This window comes from Coenobita brevimanus, chromosome 39 (assembly GCF_032717465.1).
Source record: "Coenobita brevimanus isolate Jiangsu-jjx chromosome 39, ASM3271746v2, whole genome shotgun sequence".
Classification (NCBI taxonomy): domain Eukaryota; kingdom Metazoa; phylum Arthropoda; class Malacostraca; order Decapoda; family Coenobitidae; genus Coenobita; species Coenobita brevimanus.
In genome coordinates, this window is record NC_136992.1 from 24,460,817 (window position 1) to 24,480,983 (window position 20,167).

At 43.6% G+C, this 20,167-nt stretch overlaps 1 protein-coding gene across 2 annotated transcripts in view; it reads left to right on the forward strand.

Moving 5' to 3' along the window:
- LOC145396754 (leucine-rich repeat-containing protein 14-like) overlaps positions 1-16,800 on the forward strand; it is a 182,802-nt gene extending 166,002 nt beyond the window's left edge. Inside the window, exon 7 of one of the 2 annotated variants that reach the window (XM_080270038.1) lies at positions 16,582-16,800. In XM_080270038.1, the coding sequence (XP_080126164.1) occupies positions 16,582-16,733 (152 nt within the window). In that variant the 3' untranslated portion in view covers positions 16,734-16,800. The remainder of the gene's footprint in view (positions 1-16,581) is intronic. The other variant, XM_080270039.1, reaches the window with a different exon arrangement.
- The last annotated feature ends 3,367 nt before the right edge of the window (positions 16,801-20,167 follow it).

The window sequence follows — 20,167 nt, forward strand, 5'->3', positions numbered from 1 at the left end:
CATATATTCTTAATACTTTCCACAATTCTTGTCTATCCACCCTGTCATATGCTTCTCCAAATCCATGAAGGCCACATACAACTTCTTTCCCTTCTCTAGAAACTTTTCCACTAAAGATCTAAGAATGAATATCTAATCTACATAACCTCTTCCTGTCCTAAAACTTCCTTGTTCATCTCCAACTAATTCCTGTTATTTCCCTAACTCTGTCAATAGGTATCCTACCATATACTTTTCCTGCTATGCTAAGAAGACAAATGCCCCTATGATTACCATGCACTTCTTTTTCCCCCTTTCCTTTGTACAGGGGAATAATTATACCTGACTTCCAAACCTCGGGGACTCTACCTTCCTCCCAGGCTAATCTGCACATCTACATCCATTCTACTATTATCTCTCCCCCATGCTTCAGCATTTCACCACATACTCCATCAATTCCTGTGGCTTTCCCCATTTTAACTTACTTCATTGCTTCCACAACTTCCATCCTACTGCTTTCTTCCTCTCATCTCACATCACTCCTTCTCCCAGCCATTCCCTAGCCACTTAAACTCGCATTACTTTCATTCTCTATGTTCAACAATTCCTTAAAGTGTTCTCTCCTTCTGCTAACTTCTTCTTCCTTCTCCACTAGTAATATACCATTTTTATCTTTTACTCCCTAGCTAACTTCTTTGCCACCTTGTCTAATTTTCTTTACCTCTTGCCAGAACATTTTCTTACATTCCCTCCACTTTACACTCAAGTTCCTTCCAAATTCCTCATCCACTCTCTTCTTTCTCTTACTAATCTTTTCACCTCTCTCTTCCTCTCTACGTGTAACTCTCTCTTTCGTCTCTCAACTTCTTCCATGCCTCTGTTTCTCATCCACTCACTATATGCTTTCTTCTTTTGTGTCACAGCCTCTCTCACCTCTTCAGTCCACCATGCTGTTCCCTGCACCCCTTTTCGTCTTCTTTCACCTCACACACCACCTCACATGCTTCACAGATGTCATCTGGAAATATCTTGCACACACCTTCCATGTCCCCCATCTGCTTCAATCTATATTTACCCAATCGCTCCTCCACTTCCCACTTATATTCTGTTAAAGTTATTGGGAGCGAAGAGTTTGTGCAGCAACCCAAATTATTGAATTATGACAGTGGTTGGCCAATGGGCTGCAGCAAGGGGTTGAGCAGACATCCCCCGTGGTGCGGCAAAATTGCAATTTTGGCCACTCTTACAGATTTCCATGAAATGTACATCAGTGGCTAGGAAACTGCAACGTGGAGCTACCCACGGAATTTTTTTTTATTGAAACTCTTGTAGTTTTGGAGAAATAATTGTCGGAAATTTCATTTCTGGCAGGAACAGGAAAACTATACTTAGAGAGAGAGAGAGAATAATGTGTATTGGGGCAGATGAGACTGGCTGTAAATGGGCTTTTGCTAGTCTCCCCACTCACCAGGTAGGTTGCCAGCTCGCTCTGCAATATGAGCATAGGGCACTACTTTTACACCCATTATTTATCACCTTACTTCTGTTCCATTAGCTCCTATTGACCTTACATTTGATTTTTATGTTTTTCTAAACAGTTTTGACCCACGACTGCTTTTCCTGGGGTGATGATATTGCGGAAAATGCGATAGAAAGTGCTTACTTTTGGGTCATTGTTGCTGTTGTAACTTAGCAACTGGGCTCAAGATAGGGGGTGGGAATGAGAGCTACCAGTTACCCTAATACCCATAAATATTGTATCATGCTGATCCTTCTAGAACCTTTGTGGTGCATTGTTGAAAATCTGGCTCATAGGAAGTACTGTATGTCGCAGCATTAGGAGACACCCCCACATGAGATATGTCACAGTCTACAGGTTAAGGAGTGGTTACTAAAGAAGAGTACCTGTGTATCCAGGAGGAAAATATGGAAATTGAAAACCAAGCAGTAAGGGATGCCTTCTATAGCAAGACGAGTTGAGTTGTGGCTGAACAGGGAGCTGTTGACAGAAGTGTTAATGCACAATACAGAGCTCTCAAGAACTTTCACTTGAGAGTTACTGACTTGGTGTGTGGGTGGACAAGGGGCCTTCCAAAACATAAGGTAACATGGGATGAGGGAGTAGAAGCTGCATTTAAGGAAAAAGGAAGACTTTTCCAGGAATGGAAAAATGGTAGTAACAGAGAGTAATACCGTACTTGGCTGCCAAATGTAGCTAATGAGAAGGTATACAGGGTAAAACCTGAGTCTCAGAGACTTTTAATGGATAACCTAAATGACATTGAAAATGAGAATTTGGTATTTAAGGTGGCAAATCAGATGAAGAGGGAAAACAGGAATATCATAGATGAGCAATGTGTTAACCCTCTCGCGCACAGAAAGTTTCAGTAAGTTTTCCGGCGCATGATTTTTTCAGCAAAGCCGCCCATCCCAGCTCCCCACGTTCAGCAAATAACACGTATTCTCTCCTTTTTTGCCACCCAGACATCAATATACTGCCATGAAACCTGTGTCATCTTATTTGTCGATGTTTGTTCTAGCTGATAAACACAAAAAAACAGGAAAACTCAAATAAAACAACATCAGGCAGCCGTGAATTAACATTTCGCTACGTCACATTCACTTCCCAACATCACCATTCGAATGTTTTCCATCATACAGGAAAATGTTATTAGAAGTTTTGATAGAGAATTTCATCAGCTTTCTAAAGAGACAAATCCAGTGTTGATATGATTTGTAGTTTTCGAGAAAATAGCCAAAAACTGAAAGCCATTTTTGAAAAAAAATCAAGGAGCTCTAAAACTGATTTTTTCTTGCACATGTTATGTTTTTATTGCATAATATTATGCAGAATTTCACCAGCTTTCTAATGACCTAATACTGGTTTCGATATGCCTCATAGTTCTCGAGTAAATCACCAAAAACGACTGGGAACTCACGTCCGTACATCACTTTCGTTATGTGCGCACAGCATACGCAATATTCCTGCCTATGTAACAACGAATTCTTATCATAGATATTACATTGTTATGTCTTGCACATACGTAGAATTTACTGCTCTTTATCATGGTTCTTATAGGAGATCGATACGTCCAATAGTTTTCGAGGAATTGGCCGACAAAGTGAGATTACTCCTCCGAGCTCGTTCAACTTTACCGAAACAGTCTGTTCCCCCAACTTTTCCAACAGAAAATGCTCCCAGAGGCTTATATTCTGCAAATGAACGTATGTAAAAATTACTGCTCTTTATCATGGTTCTTACGGGAAATCGATACGTCCAATAGTTTTGGAGTAAATGGACGACAAAAGTTGAATACTCTTCCTCACCCGCACGCAAGATAAAAAACATTCTTTCCCTGCCTCACCCACGGCTACATATTTTCGCTCGTTACGTTTTATTATTTTCTTTTTTTACTCAAAGTGTACATGTAAAATATCATAAGGTTTTTGATCGTGCTGTCAGAAACTCGACATGACCACTAGTCTTTTTGCCAGGTTCTGATACTGAAGCTGAACTTTCTTCCATCTCATATGTGTGTATGTAAAAAACATTATTTATTTGTCGTAAAAGGCGACTAAAAGGGTTGGCGGAGGGTTAGTGCCCCTCCCCGGAAAACAACTAACTAAAGAAACAAACAAGAAGCCTCGGACAAGGACTGACCAAACGTTGACGACCCAGGACCGGACAAAGGACTTGGTAATGTGTACATGGAATGTAAGAGGAGCGAATGATGAGGTGAAAGAGAGAGATTGTCCAGGTGCTTGAGGATGCGAAAGTGGATGTATGTGGAATAACTGAAACAAAATGGAGAGGAGAAAGTGTGAGAGAATGGGAGTATGGATGGGGTATATGTGCAGGAGTAGATGAGAATGAGAGGGCAAAGGAAGGAGTGTGTATAGTTGTGAGTAAAAGATGGAAGAAGAGCATAAGACAGTATGGATCAGTTGGGTCAAGGATTGTGTGGGTAAAGTTGAAAGTTGGAATACAAATGTGGGGGATTGTGTGTGTGTATGCGCCAACGCAAGATCGTGCTAGAAGAGTGAGAGAAGAGTTCTGGACAAATGTGGAAGTGTGCATGGAAAAGTTTGGAAGGAATGAGAGAGTGTTTTTGATTGGTGATATGAATGGTAAAGTTGGTAATGTGAAGGTGGATGGAATAGTTGGTGAGTGGGGTGTGCCTGCTGAGATAGATGAGAATGGGAGTGCGTTAGTGGACATTTGTGCTGGGAGGGGGTTGGTGATAGCCAATACCCTCTTCAGGCATAAAATGATCCACAGGTATACATGGCGAGTGATGAGAAGGGTGGGTGGTGAACTGAGTGAAAGGAAGGCAATGATTGATTATGTGTGTGTGGATGAAAGGATGCGAAGATGTGTAAAGGATGCAAGAGTGTATAGAGGTTGGGGAGTGGACTTTCTGACCACTACTTAGTGGTGGCCAGAATCAATGTCCAATTAGAATGGAGGAATAGAAAGAAGGGAAAGACGAGAGGAAGGAGTAGTTGCAAGGAGAGTGGAAAGGTTACAAGAGGATGAGAAAAAGGCAGAGTATAAGAGAGAAGTGGAGGAACGATTGGGCAAATATGAACTGGAGCAGATGGGAGACGTGGAAGGTGTGTGTAAGATATTTACAGAAGAAATATGTGCAGCATGTGATGTGGTGTGTGGAAGGAAGAGAAGACGGAGGGGGTGCAAGGAACAGCGTGGTGGACAGAAGAGATGAGAGAGGCTGTGGCACAAAAGAAGAAAGCATACAATGAATGGTTGAGAAATAGGGGCGTGGAAGAGAAGTTGAGAGGCGGAAGAGAGAGAGTTATATGTGGAAAGGAAGAGAGAGGTGAAGATATTAGTAAGAGAGAGTAAGAAGAGAGTGGATGAGGAATTTGGAAGGAATTTGAGTGTAAAGTGGAGGGACTGTAAGAAAATGTTCTGGAGAGAAGTGAAAAGAGTAAGACAGGGTGGAAATGAAGTTAGCAGGGAAGTGAAAGATAAAAATGGTAGATTACTAGTGGAGAAGGGAGAAAAAGTGAGCAGATGGAGAGAACACTTTAAGGAATTGTTGAACGTAGAGGATGGAAGTAATGCGAGTATAAGTGGCTGGGGAATGGCTGGGAGAAGGAGGGAGGTGAGAAGACAGGAAGAAATTAGTAGGATAGAAGTTGTGGAAGCAATGAAGAAAGTTAAATCGGGAAAGCCCCAGGAATTGATGGAGTGTGTGGTGAAATGCTGAAGCATGGGGGAGAGATAGTAGTAGAATGGATGTGGAAGATGTGCAGATTGGCCTGGGAGGAAGGTAGAGTCCCGGAGGATTGGAAGTCAGGTATAATTATTCCCTTGTACAAAGGAAAAGGGAAGAAAAGTGTGGGGTAACCATAGGGGCATTTGTCTTCTTAGTATAATAGGAAAAGTGTATGGTAGGATACTTATAGACAGAGTAAGAGAAAGAACAGAGAAATTAGTTGGAGAAGAACAGGGAGGCTTTAGGAAGGGAAGAGGTTGTGTAGATCAGATATTCATTCTTAGATCTTTAGTGGAAAAGTTTCTAGAGAAGGGAAAGAAGTTGTATGCGGCTTTCATGGATTTGGAGAAAGCATATGACAGGGTGGATAGACAAGGATTGTGGAAAGTGTTAAGAATATATGGAGTAGATGGGAAGTTGTTGAATGCTGTGAAGAGTATGTACGATGGTGCGAAGGCTGCAGTGCGTGTGGATGGTGAACTAAGTGAATTTTTCTCTTTGAAAGTTGGTTTGAAACAGGGATGTGTCATGTCTCCATGGTTGTTCAATCTGTACATGGATGGGGTAATAAAAGAGGTACAAGGTAGGGTAGTGGATGTTGGAGTGGCCCTGGTGAGAGAGGATAGTGTTTGGAAACTCCCTGTACTGTTGTTTGCAGATGATACTGTGTTGTTGAGTGAAGACGAAGGGGAGCTGCAAGGCTTGGTGGATGAGTTTGAGAGAGTGTGTAAGAAACGGAACCTAAAGGTGAATGTAGGGAAGAGTAAAGTGATGGTCTTTGAGAGAGGTGAAGTCAGTGAATGTACAGCGTGGTTGGATGGTGAGGAATTGGAAAATGTGAGTACGTTTAAGTATTTGGGTAGTGTGATGAGTAAGGATGGAGGTTTGGAGGGTGAAGTGCTTGAAAGGGTACAGCAGGGAAGAAAGGTTGCTGGTTCCTTGAAAGCAGTGATAGGAAACAGGGAAGTGAGCATGGAAGTAAAAAAGTTACTACATGACAGTATTGTGATACCAACTCTAACGTACGGAAGTGAAGCTTGGACATTGTTGGAAGGACACAAGTCAAGAGTGAGAGCAGTGGAAATGAGTTATTTAAGAGGAGCCTGTGGAGTCACGTGGAGAGACAGGCTGACGAATGAGGATATAAAGGAACGTTGTGGTGTGGATGTGGATGTGATAGGAAGCGTTGTGAGGAACACACTGAGGTGGTTTGGCCATGTGGAGAGGATGGAGGGTGAAAGACTGACAAAGAGAGTGTATGTGAGTGAGGTGGAGGGTGGAAGAGGGAGGGGGAGACCGAGGATGAGATGGAGGGATGGGGTGGAGAGGTATATGAGAGAGGGGGGTGTGAGTTGGGAGCAGGGCAGTGAAATGGCGGGGGACAGGGCGACTTGGAGGCGATTTGTTTGTGGCCACCCCAAACGGGATTGAGGCGTCAGGCAATAGATAGATAGATAGTAAAAAATATTGAACTACAGAAATAGGTCAATATACAGATCAACAAAATACGGATAACTCACTTCCTCCAGAGGTGTTGAGATGCTGGCAGTAGCTTGAAGATGAGGAGTTATGTAGTGTGTGAGCATGTGTGTGTGTGGGTGAGTGTGTGCGTGTGTGGGTGAGTGTGTGTGTGTGGGTGGGTGTGGGTGTGGGTGAGTGTGTGTGCATGTGTGTGTGTGTGTCTGTGGCTGTGGCATATTTTCTTCTCTCCTTGCGATACATTTGCCTAAAACACATGCGATGCACACAATAGATTTCTCCACGAACATTCACTGCACAACATACGTATGTATATGTGGCTGTGGCATATTTCTTGTCTCTGACACTTGCACTTTGTTTTAGCTAAGTCAGTCAATGCATGAAATATTTCTCTGTGAACACTCGCTGCGACTCTATTGTATTGGCACACACCACATTCCTTCACGAACACCCGCAGCATGTTTGACGTATATTTCACACAATTCCATATGCATTTTCACTATCATAATCACAATAATTCCATCCCTAAACAACTCTGATTCTTCCTTCCCAACTATAAAAATTGTACGTGAAGGCTGCCCCATTCCACACTATGGTTCCATAATTTCACCAAGCCAGCCACAATATCTTTCACATAAAATACAGTTTAGGCATTGGCTTCATTATAATACGTATTTATAATCACGCCATAGGGCCTTGGGGAGGGTGAGAGGCGAAACCCTGCAACAGTGAACACGCATATCGCCTCTAAGCCTAACGCTTGATAATGGACAAAATTCCTTTTCGTTACATATATCTACGTTCCATCGACAGTATCACATACAGATATGCTCACAAATATTGCATTATCACACTGAGTCCATAGGGGCTTCGGCTCGGGCAGGAGGGGGAGAATTAGTAGGAATTTAAAGGGACAGTACACTCGACGCAACCTCACCGCCTGGCTGCTTGGAAGAAACTGAGGCTTATCACTACGTGCTGGGCCCCCGTGAGGCAGCTCAGTGTTGTCAATCCCTTACCATTGGAAAGCTCTGCATTCGCTACAATGCGTCAAAATTTGACGCAAATCCGCCAGAAACTTAATTTTTTGCTAATTTTTGTGTGCTTAGGAACGCGATTCGAGTGACTGAACATCGTTAGAACAGTCCACATAACGCGCAAATTGCGTGACTGACACTGAGAGGGTTAAGAATGATAAAGGAAAGATTGTGGTAGACAGTGAGGATTGTAACCCTTTGTCCACAACCTACCATTTCTCGGTCATTCCCCTGGATGTGGGCTAAGTCCCTAAAAAATGAAAGTGCTAATTATAACTTTGTTGCTACTTTTCTATAGGAAATGACCATGAATTTTCCATTTTATACTGTGATAATGGTAAAAGATGCACCTTTCTTTGAGAAAATTATCAGTTCCTGAGAAAATATGCAAAAAGAATTAATTTTTGCTGTTTAATTTTGCATCTGTAATGACTTGCATTGCTCTTACTTTGCTAAAACACATTTTAGAAGCATGATCATGCCTGAGAACCAACTTATGTTTCACATGAGTTCATATTTCATTGTGCAGTAAGACCCAATATGAGGTATAAATCAGTCATAATGCTAGCCATCATTTGGATTCATCTTGGGTAAAACAAGCAAAGCATGATCATCAATCTGTTTTTATTTGAGTAACCATGTGAATATTATGAGCATTTACATGTTTTTCTGTATGCTTTATTAGTGTGGTACTTCTCAAAATGTAATAAACCTCGAGGAAATGCAGTAGTTTTATGTGCACACGGAAAACTTGTTTGTCGACTGGACTGTAGTCACCTGACACATCATGAAGAATAATTAGTAGAGTGACCACAGTCGCCTCATGCAGCCAGAGGATTAAAGACTTCTGGAGAGATTATTATAACCAGTTGCTGAATGAGGAGTTTGACTAGAGCAGAGAAGGTTTGGTGTCATCTGATTGAGTGTTTGGCCCATGGCCAGCCTTTGATTAATGCTGCTACTGTGAGCAGGGCAATAGGCAAAATGCAGTCAGGTAAGGTGATGGGTGTGTCTGGGTTGATTGCTGAAATGCTGAAGGCCTCAGGAGATATAGGAGTAGGTCTGGTTACTGATTTGATAAATATGATTATATATGAGTGTGTTCTCCCAGATTACTGTTTGGAGAGTATTAGTGTAAGTGTGCAGAAGGGGAAGGTCCATATCCTGGAAAGATGAAATTATAGAGGCATAAAACTTTTGGACCAGATAATGAAGATAATGAGGAGAGTCAAAGAAGGTACGATTAGGGAAAGAGTGAATATTGATGAGATGCAGCTTGGGTTTATGCCAGGCAAAGGGACCACTGATTCCATATTCATCGTCTGACAGCTTTAAGAAAATATATACGAAAGAAAAGGGGGTTGTACTTTGTTTTATTTTTTTATAATTTGGAGAAGACCTTTCACAGAGTCCATAGGGAGAAAAGTTGTGAAGTGGACAATGAGAAAGCTTGGGACTGAGGAGTGGCTGGTCAGAATGATTATGGCTGTGAATATGAGTGCTCACACCTAAGTGAGAGTGAACGGAGTTTTGAGTGATGAGTTTTCCATGAATGTTGAAATGCATTTGGGGGGGGGGGGACAGAAGAATCGGTCTTGAACCCCATATTGTTTATCATGGTTCTTGAAGCTCTCTCACATGACTTTAGAAATGGACTCCCATGGGAGATGTATGTTGATGACTTGATGTTGATTGCAGAGAAAAAAACGGAGACGTAGTAAGGATTTAGGAAGCGGAGAGATGAAATGGGGCACAAGGGATTGAGAGCAAATGTGGATAAAACAAAAGTGATGATATCTAGTGCTGAAGGCGGTACTGTCAAAGCCGAGGGAGTGTGGCCATGTGCAGTTTGCCACAAGGGTGTGGGAAGGAACTCCATTCTGTGCAGTGTGTTTGATAAGTGGATGCGTAAGAGATTTATTGATATTAGAGATACACTGTGAGATAATGCTGATTTAGTGTGTGCGGTGTGTTGGGGTAAGCATGTAGAGAATGTCAGGCATGAAGGGATTGATCTTGCTGGTGAGTTTCTTGAGTGTGTAGAGTTTTGTTATTTGGGAGACATATTATGTGCTGGAAATGGAGCTGGAGCTAGCTCTCTGGCTATGGCATTGAGTGGTGGGAGGAAGTTCAGGACATTGAGAGGGCATTCCCTCTGTGCTAAGGAATCCGTGTATGCAGCATGTGTTATGCTGTATTGCTCTGTGATAGTAAGACTTGGACAATAAAGGAAGAGGATCCATGTAGACTCAGTTGTACAGAAACAACAATGATTGGATGGATGTATAGTGCATCCAATAATGCGAGGCCTGGGAGGGCTAGGATTACAATTAAAGAGTTGAGAGGAAGGATAGGACTCGAGTGTATTGGTGTTGTGATGAGGAGGGGTGGATTGAGATGGTTTGGGCATGTTGAGAGGATGGAGGATGACAGTTGGGTGCGGAAGGTGAAAAGTGTGAATGTTGGGGGTAGGGTTGTGAAAGGCAGACTGAAAAAGACCTGGGATGAGATCAGTGATAAGGGGTGAAAAGGAGGCTGCCAGAGATTGAGCATCGTGAAGAGCTGCCGTTAGGTGACCAAAGTCATTGCAGCATGCTTGTTGGATAAACGAAATGATATCAGGCTGAAGTGAGAATGAAGTGACAAAACAACTTCTGCTCTGTAAGAAGAAAACACCCTGTAATTTATGACTGCTAAGGCCTTTTAAGATTTTAAGACCTGGATGTCCCCATAATCTCCTGCTCCTCTCCCCCTAGAGGCATGTAAGACAAGATGGGATAATATCACTATCACCCATAATAACCTAACGGAAACATTGGACAGACTCATTCTCTTTCCCTTCCTACCTTTGTCTCCCATTCACACTGCTTCATTGCTTCACCACCTCCTCCATTCACATTCACATTCTTCTGACCTACTGCACTTCCCTTACCTCACCCCCTTTGTTGCCCTACCTCTTCCACCCTACCACCACCTTCCTCTTCAAAGGCAGTACAGAACATGCTGCAAGTAATATCACATACCCTCATAGAGATTCTAGTTTATATTATATCCTCTGTAAATCATTAAACCTCATGTTAACTTGTCGATTTACAGTACTGTATCAAACTAATAAGAAAATTCTCTGCTGTCTGCCCTCTACCCACGTGAGCAGTACATTGCCACATGAGTGAGAGAGGGATGGCAGGCGGGTAAAAAGATGCCTAGAGCTGACTTTACATGCTGTAACTTCATTTCTCTTAAAGACTATAACTTTACTCTTATTTTTATTCACTTTCAGGTTCTGTTTCCTACATACACTCCCCTACTCATTCACCAAGCCTTGTAAATCACAGTCATTCTTACCTAAGAATACAGTATCATCAGAAAAGAGTTTCCACAATCTACCCTCTCTCATTAGAGACACTTCAGCATCCACTGTCCTACCTAATATTTCTTTTATAACTCTATCCATACATTAATAATGATGGAGTCATGATACACCCTTGCTTCGGTCTAGTGCTCAGATAAAAAATCTCACACAATTCACCACAGCAGCCCTAGTGCCCTCATACATACAGTATTCTTCACATCATTCAGCAACTTCCCATCAACTCCATATATTTGTAATACCTTCTACATTCCTTGTCTACCCACTTTGTCGTATGCATTTTCCAGATCCATGAAGGCAACATACAACTTCTTTCCCATCTCTAGATACTTTTCCACTAAACATCTCAGCATGAATAACTGCTATATGCAGCCTCCTCCCTTCCTAAAACCTCCGTGTTCGTATGCAACTACTTCCCTGGTTATTATCCTGCTGTATTGATAAGTATCCTGCCATAAATTTTTTGTATTATACTAAGAAGACAAATATCCTTGTGATTGCCACATATATTCTTTCCATTTTATTGTGTATAGGGGAACAATTATACTTGACTTCCAATTGTTTGGGACCCTACCTTCCTCCCTGGCCAGTCTGTGCATCCTCCATACACATTCAGTCCGGAATTCTCCTTCATAATTCAGCATTTCACCACACACCCCATCAGTTCCTTGGGCTTTCTCCATTGTGACTTTCTTCATTGCTTATAATATTTCCGTTCTACTGATCTCTTCCTCAATACCAGCATCTCTTTTCTTAGACTTCCATTCTGCTGATCTCTTCTTCTTCCCTACCTGCATCTCTTCTTCTCCCAGCCAGTCTCCAACTAGTTGTACTTGTGATACTTTCATTTTCTATATTCAGCAGTTCTTTAACCCTTTAACTGCGGGTGTCATTCCAGAATGACATTGAAAAAACTGGACCAAACCGCGGGTGTCATTCTGGAATGCTCGTGAATATTTTGAACACTGCGCATTTTTTCTGTGCGCCAGTTGTTTCACGCAAGAGTAGCTGTCGAGTTCTTTCACGCCAGCCCTCCCACAACTCCCTCCCCCCGGGGGCCCCCCCCCACCCCTGCTCAGACACGCATCAGTCAGTATCTGTCCAGCTCTGTGCGTGACAATGGTGCTCCATCCCGAGTCATCATCGCTCGCTTCCTCCTCGGAAATTCCTAGTGCTAGTGTGCCTTCGACCTCTACACCGAAGAAGGAACTCCCGACGGTGAGGCAGAAGGGGTTGAGCACCCCAGAAATTAGGACAGAGCCTGATAAAACTGTAAGTACAACTATGGATTGTGGCAGTGAGAGTGATACACTTACCTCAAGTAGTGATGATTATGCACTTATTGCTGGGGAACCGGTTATGGTTGAACAATTGGGCAGTGACAGTGATGAAATTGAACATGTTGTCTTCCCCCCACCGCCCACAACTTACCCTGGAAAAGGGAAGGCGCCTATGGGGAAAATGGGTGTAGCACGTGGGAAGGGAGTGAAGCGGAAAACTACGTCTCCTACATCCGGCCCTAGCAAGCATTTCCCACCACTTTCCCGTTCCCCTAGCCCTATTGCCCTCACATCATCTTCATCTTCTGCCGTGCCCTCTCCTCAGTCAACATCATCTGAGGAATATGAATTCCTAGAGCCTGCACAGCGAGGGAAGGCAGGCCGGGCTAGAACAAAGGGGATGCGTGGCAGCCGGAGGGCAAAGCGTGGTGATAAACGGGGAAGAAAGGGAGGTCAGGTTTCACCACACACCAGGTCAGTAACTCACCCACCTGCCCACCGCCCAGCTCCCTCCCCCTCATCACCCCCCCACTCACCCCCCTTCCGCTCACCTCCCTCCCGCTTACCTCCTGCCTCACCTCCTGCCTCACCCATTGCCTCCACCTCAACTCCTTCTCACCGGGAAAAGAGTGCAATGCGACCTGACACTGCCACTGAACCATGCACCGGGAAAGTGGATGCATTTGTTTGGTCTGACGGTGCAGATTTTCAGCCACACAATCCACCGTTTGATATGACAAATGCTGGAATACAGCCTGCCTTCCCATGCAACGAAGGAGATGACTTTGTTGACTACTTCCTGGCCTTCATGGATGACGAAATCGTGCAATTTGTCAGCGATGAGACCAATAGGTATGCAGCTCAGTGTGCAGCAGAAGGGCTGGGACCTATTGGCTCACCAAAGCAAGTGTCATGGTTGCCTGTAGGGATCAGAGAGCTGTATGTGTTCTTTGCTCTCATGTTCTTGATGCCCCATATCAAGAAACATGAGTTGGAGGAGTACTGGCTGGTTGATGACATCACTTCAACCCCAACATTCGGCAAGTACATGTCACGAGATCGGTTCCGACAGCTACTAGGATACCTGCACTTCGCTGACAATGAAAACCTGTCCCAAACTGACCCTTTGTGGAAAGTGAGGGATTTCCTCAACAGGAGTAGAGATCGATTTATGTGATTTTTCCGTCCTATGCAAAAAGTCGTCATAGATGAATCCCTGGTATTGTTCAGAGGACGTCTCAAATTCATGCAGTTCATCCCCAGCAAACGCCACCACTTTGGAATAAAGTTCTTTGTGCTGTGTGACTGTGAGACGGGGTATATCCTTGATTTCGTTATCTACTCTGCAAGCACAATGGACGTGGACAGGAGCGACCCCCTTGGCTTCTCTGGCTGCGTAGTAATATTGCTGAAAGGTATTTTGGTGGGAATCATGTGCTGTACACAGACAATTACTACACAGCACCGAAACTCTCCAAATACCTGGCTGAACACGGCATTGGCACTGTTGGCACTGTACGGAGCCACAGGAAAGAGTGGCCAAGTTTCCCTGAAGCATCATCCTCATCCAAGGGAGATGTGCACCTGAAGAAGTCAAACAAGCTTCTGGCGATCAGGTGGCACGACAACAAGGTTGTGAATATGCTCAGCACCATCTACAAGGGGGAATTGCAGAGAACTGGGAAGGTCAGCTACAGGACGGGAGAGCCAATCATGAAGCCAGATGCCGTCATTGACTACAATGTCAACATGAGACTTGTTGATAAGTCTGACATGATGATTGGCGAGATAGACTGTCTCAGGAGAAACACCTGATGATACAGGAAGGCTTGCCTCCACATGCTCGATATGTGCATGCTCAACGCCTTCCTCCTGTACAAGACACAACTCGGGGGCATGAGGCAACCATCCCTGAGACAGTTCTCCAAGACTGTCGTGCAGCAGCTGCTTGCCAGATTTGGTCAGGTGACGGCATTGGTCCCGAGGCGACACTCTGACACACAACCTGACCGTCTTGAGTGCCGCAATTACATGAGCCAGCACCAGCTTGTGAAATTGCCTCTCACCGAAGGCGGCAGGTTGTCACAGGGCCGCTGCAGAGTGTCATAACACCACACGGAGGCCTCGGGCGAGAAAAATGAGCACACACCAGTGCCAGGAATGCCAAGTCACTCTCTGTGTGACTCCGTGCTTTGCCGAGTACCACTCTCTGAGTAAATACTGACAGTAACAGTGATATACAGTGATGTGACAGTGACGTGCTTTACCAATAATTGTATAAGGGATAATGTAGTAATAAGGGATATTTTGCCTAGAAAACAATGTAAATATTGACCAGTATAATAAGTGATATGGTAATAAGAAAATCTGCGGCACTGCTGTGATTCTGTGATGTGACAGTGACGCAATATAGTAATAAGTGCAGTGTAAATATAATGTATATTGTCCAGATTATATGTAAAATAGTATTAGAAGTTAGAAATATGAAAACATTGCCGCTAACCAAACGTCAGTGAGCGTGTGATGCTGCAGTGACGTGCGGGCAATTACAGTGCCTTTTACCTACCTCAGTGCACACAGAGTGGGTGTTTATCGTATGTGCAGTGTTCATATATGTTTATAGTACTATTATCAGAGAGTGGTTGGCATTTGGTACTGGTGTGTGGGGCGAAAATGTGATTTTACATCGCTCACTTCTAACGGCACTGCCCATCCAGTGAAAGTCCACAAAGTCATGAAACCTACATCACTGCAAAGCTGAAGGTTAGTACTTTCTAATGGTACCTTATTTTTTGCTCTAGCTTTATTCTGTGCAGAGTTATAAAGGTTTAAAGGTTTGTTTACATTTTGCTGGAACCCCCGCGGGAGAGGCCAGTCGGGGCAAAACAATGCCCGCAGTTAAAGGGTTAAAGTGTTCTCTCCATCTGCTAACTTTTTTTCACTTTTCCACCAATATTCTGCCATTTTTTCTTTCTTCCTCTGTTTCTCTTATCACCCTGTCGTACCTTCCTGACCTCCTTCCAAAATGGTGTCTTACATTCCCTCCACTTTACCTCTGATTTCTTCCAAACTTCTCATCCACTCGTTTCTTACTTTCTCTCACTGGTTTTTTCACCTTTTTCCTCCTCACTTCACAAAACTCTTTTCCACATCTCCACATCATCCATTCCTGTTCTTCCCATCCAGTTATTATATGTTTTCATTTTCTTTGCCACAGCTCATTTCACCTCATCATTCCACCATGCTGTTCCTTGTAGCCTCTTACATCTCCTTTTCATCCCAGGTAATGCCTCACATGTTGCACAAATTTCTTCTATAAATATCGTACACATGTTGTCCACCTCCTCCATGTGCTCCAAATAATCACTACCTCGTGATAATTTTATTTAGATGCAAGAGACCTTTCTCAGTGACAGGATGATTGTAGGCTATATCTAACCCTTCTAGTTGCAAGGCTCCTGTAAACTGAAGAAATTAACCTGGAATTATTATACCATGAACACAACAGAAATACACCACTGGATTGAAGGACTGAGTTTACAGACAGTACTCCCTTTATTCATATATATTATATGCTCTTACGACTGACTGACTCTTAACCCAATGAACCTGGAGATATCTTTTTTTCATATTTTCTTGCCATCTCCTGATGTGTTTATTCAGCTTAGAATAGACTCTCTGAACTGGAAGGGCTATATATACCTTTCATAAACTCCATCTGTAAGAGAAGCTTAACTAAGAAAAATAAAACTGTCTGCTGGCATGAAGATTAAATTAAAAATGGTATCTTCATGATTCTCATAGTTTATATTCACTGATCTGATTCCCAGCCAATAATGACCACTATAGACAGTAACTCTTACACCAGCACTGACAAGGAACCCACATGTGGTGGCACTATGCACCCTAGGCGGAGCAGCTGCGTTGGCCTACCTGGAGCTCAGCCTCATATTTCTCTGCACCTCGCCATGGGAAGGACCTTGGTTCCATCCTGGTGAGGCATTGTCTGCCACAAAGGACACTGGATTCCTACACGGTGAATGGCTATTTTACCTGTAGCATGACCTCACAGACACAGTTACTTACACGTGGTCAGCAGTTCTGCTTGGTATGACAGACCAGGTTTATGCAACAACAACTGCTCTTTAAAATTCTAATGACGCACAGTGAATATATATTAAATTGATTGCCAACAGGTGATGACTACGATGCCATTGAAGAGATGATAAGCACCCTGAAAGCCAGCCTGAACCACCATCTGCAAGCAGTAAGATGCCCACCTCCCATAGTGGACTGGGAAGAGGAGAGTTCATATAGTCATTGGTATTATCCTGTCAATATTCCATAATGAATTGGGAGGAGATGTTCATACAGTTGTAGGTATTACAGTGTAATATCTGTCCATAAGTAATTTTTGCCAATATAATTTTGTAGATGATACTGCAGTTTTACTTTTATCCTTCTCAATGGCATAGTGATGGGGACAAGTAGGGCCACTGTCCCAAGCAACACTTTCTTGAAGGCTGTAAGGAACACTGGTATGGTCCCACATTCATGAGAGATCAAAATGAGGATTAAGCCAAGCAAATCATATTTGTTTTAAAAGTCAGCTCTATCATGCAAAACTTAAAGAAACTTAATCCAGTCCAAGGTAACTACTGTGGTCCTGCCTTATCCGTGAAACCGCTATCCATGGTTACAGTTACCCACGGTCAACCGCGGTCCGAAAATAATAAATGGAACATTCCAGAAGTAAACAATTCATAAGTTTTAAATTGTGCACAGTTCTGAGTAGCTTGATGAAATCTCATGCCATCCCACCCTGGCCCACCTGGGACGTGAATCATCCCTTTATCCAGCATATCCACACGTACTGTACATGCTACCTGCCCGTTAGTTACTTAGTAGCCGTTTTAGTTATCACACTGACTGTCGTGGTATCGCAGTGCTTCTGTTCAAGAAACCCTTATTTTACTTAATACAGTAATGGCCCCAGAGCGCAAGTGTAGTGATGCTGGCAATTCAGATATACCGAAGAGAAGCCATAAAGTGCTTCCTTTAAGTGCATTCGGTACTATCCGCGGTTTCTGGTATCCACTGGGGTCTTCGAATGCATCCCCCGAGGAGAAGGGGGGCTTACTATATTCCAGTTAAGGGAGTTATCTCTAAGCTACTTTTACAAGTTCTCCCTCCATGATAGGGTTCGTAACACTTCTGGCTAATCGAAAGATTGAAATTAGTGAAACACCTCTTGTAAAATATAAGTAATGTGCTGTATAAGCATGTCATACAAATACTCCCATTGATACGTATACACCGGTCCTGTATGAGACAACCCTAACATATACTCGGTATGGACAGTGGGTGTTAGCATTTAAAGAGGTGACATGTAGAGGTGTATGGTATGTAGGAGAGCTATTGGGCCTTGGGAACAAGCTGTAAAACCTATGGTAGAGACTGTATGTAGGGTGAGAAGTGCTTCTAAGTGTATTGTAGTGTTGTAGTGGCTTTGGATGTGTGTGTAGTGTGTGAACCAAGTGTAATCGGCCCGCCTTAACCCGATTGGGTGCAAGCATACAGTACTAGTATGTGACACTGGTTCAACCACAACATCCCTTATGTCCGCCAAAGTAGCAAGTGGCTCGGTGAACGATTCCCAAAGTTTTTACAACTCTGGTGGGAGGCGAACCCTCATCCACCAGCGTGCGAAACGCACAGTCTACCACTGTACCACAGAGGCTCCATATATATCTATATCTATATCTATCTATATGTATATATATATATAGATAGATAGATAGATATAGATATATATCCATCCATCAATCATCCAATCCCACATTGCCCCATGAGGAGCGTAGGAGCCCGGGGCTAGGCAGTTGGTCCCAACATTTAAGATGAGAGTGACCAGCCTCACTCATCCCTGAGTGGCATTACACGAGCTATCAACCCCAACCACCCCTGGGATATAAACCTTCACCGGCTCAATCTGATTGGAGTGCAATAATTACCCACTAAACCACCAGGCACCAAAATTTGGTTATATGGTTACCATCCAGTGTAGTAAATGGTTTCCTGGTGTACAGGAAACCGTTTGGCTTGTCACTCAGTGTAGAGTCACCCACAGGCAGAAGGAAGAGGAAAGAATGAAGGAAAGAAAGACAGAAGAGGGAGTGTATAGTTGCCCGTAGGCAGAAGGACAAGGAATGAATGTAGGAAAGGAAGACAGAAGAGGATGGAAGGAAAGAGAGATGGAGGAGAGGAAAGGGCAGACAACCAACAGCGGCACTATATCGAGTGTGTGGATAGTGAGCACCCCGATATATATATATATATATATATATATATATATATATATATATATATATACACAGTGAAATTTTGAATAACACATATCTCTCTCATCTCATCAGCCGTCTGTTTGTCCACTGCATGCCTGGCCTATCCCGACCGAAGAGGGAACGATACAGCCATTGTATCTCAACCAAGTGGCTTAGGCTGTCTAGTAGAGATTGTATGTAGGGTGAGAAGTGCTTGTAAGTGTAATTTTAGTGTTGGAGTGGCTTTGGATGTGTGTGTAGTCTGTGAACCAAGTGTAATTGGCCCGCACAAGCCGACTCGGTGCAAGCATGGTTTACAGTATGCGACACTGGTTCAACCACAGCACCCCTTGTGTCTGCCAATGCAGTGCGTGGCCTGAAGAATGCTCCCAGATTTTATTGCCCTGGAGGGACGCAAACCCTCGTTCTTCAGTGTACGAAAACACACTCTTTACCACTGTATCATAGAGGCTCCGAACAACACATACGCATATATATATATATATATATATATATATATATATATATACACTGAAATTTTGAATAATATATATAGGTGTTTTTAGGGTGGCTTCCCGTCCTAACAACACCTAAGGTATAGCTGGGTTCCCTTTCTAGACCGGAGCTAAGACACAATGTGAGAGGAACAGGGCATAAAAACACAGGGCAACAACCTTACATGTTTATTACCAAATTCTTAACACAAGGAAGCTAGACAATCCACAAGATTCTATGCAAAGGCAAAGCTCAGACTGGCAGATATATGTTACAGGTATCACGCAGGATACCAGCAGTCTCAAGAACAGGTGGACAGACTTTGTACTTAAGTGAAGTTGGGAGTACCCTTAATTCTTGGGCTGCATATATTTTATAATAATATTACACATGTCCCATGTTTACTGAGTGGGACAGGCTGGTAGAATACTGCTAATGTCTCACCTCACAGATAGCGGAGTTGAAGTAGTTAAACATTGTCACTATACTCTCATTGTCACTTTCACTTTTACTTCATGGGCATGGAAGTCAGTCACGGTAGAGGTGAGGGGCAAGGGAGCAGCCGTCCGGCAGCTTACAAGTGAAAGTCCAGTGTCAGCTGAGTCCCCTCAGGTGTCTTCTCGTCTAGAAGGCACGGGACTACTCATAGGGGCGTTGTCCTCCTGAGTGAGCTACGATCGGGCGTGGTAAAGGGCCCCGAACTGGAGGGGCTAGGTACAGGGGTTTGGCCCTCGGAACTGAGGCCAAATATCTTCTGTAGGCGTTCTTGCAAGTACCTGGTGCGGGAAGGGCGTCGCTTCTTGTCCGGACTGGAGAGGTCGCGCCCCGGGGTACCAGGGGCAGTGTGGAGGGCCCGTCTGCTGCACTCTCCCTCCAGCTGCTTTGCTGTCAGGGTAGGGCTGCAACATTGCTTGCGACAGGAGACTGACAGGTGCTGGTCACCTTCAGGTGCCAGCTGGATGGAGTG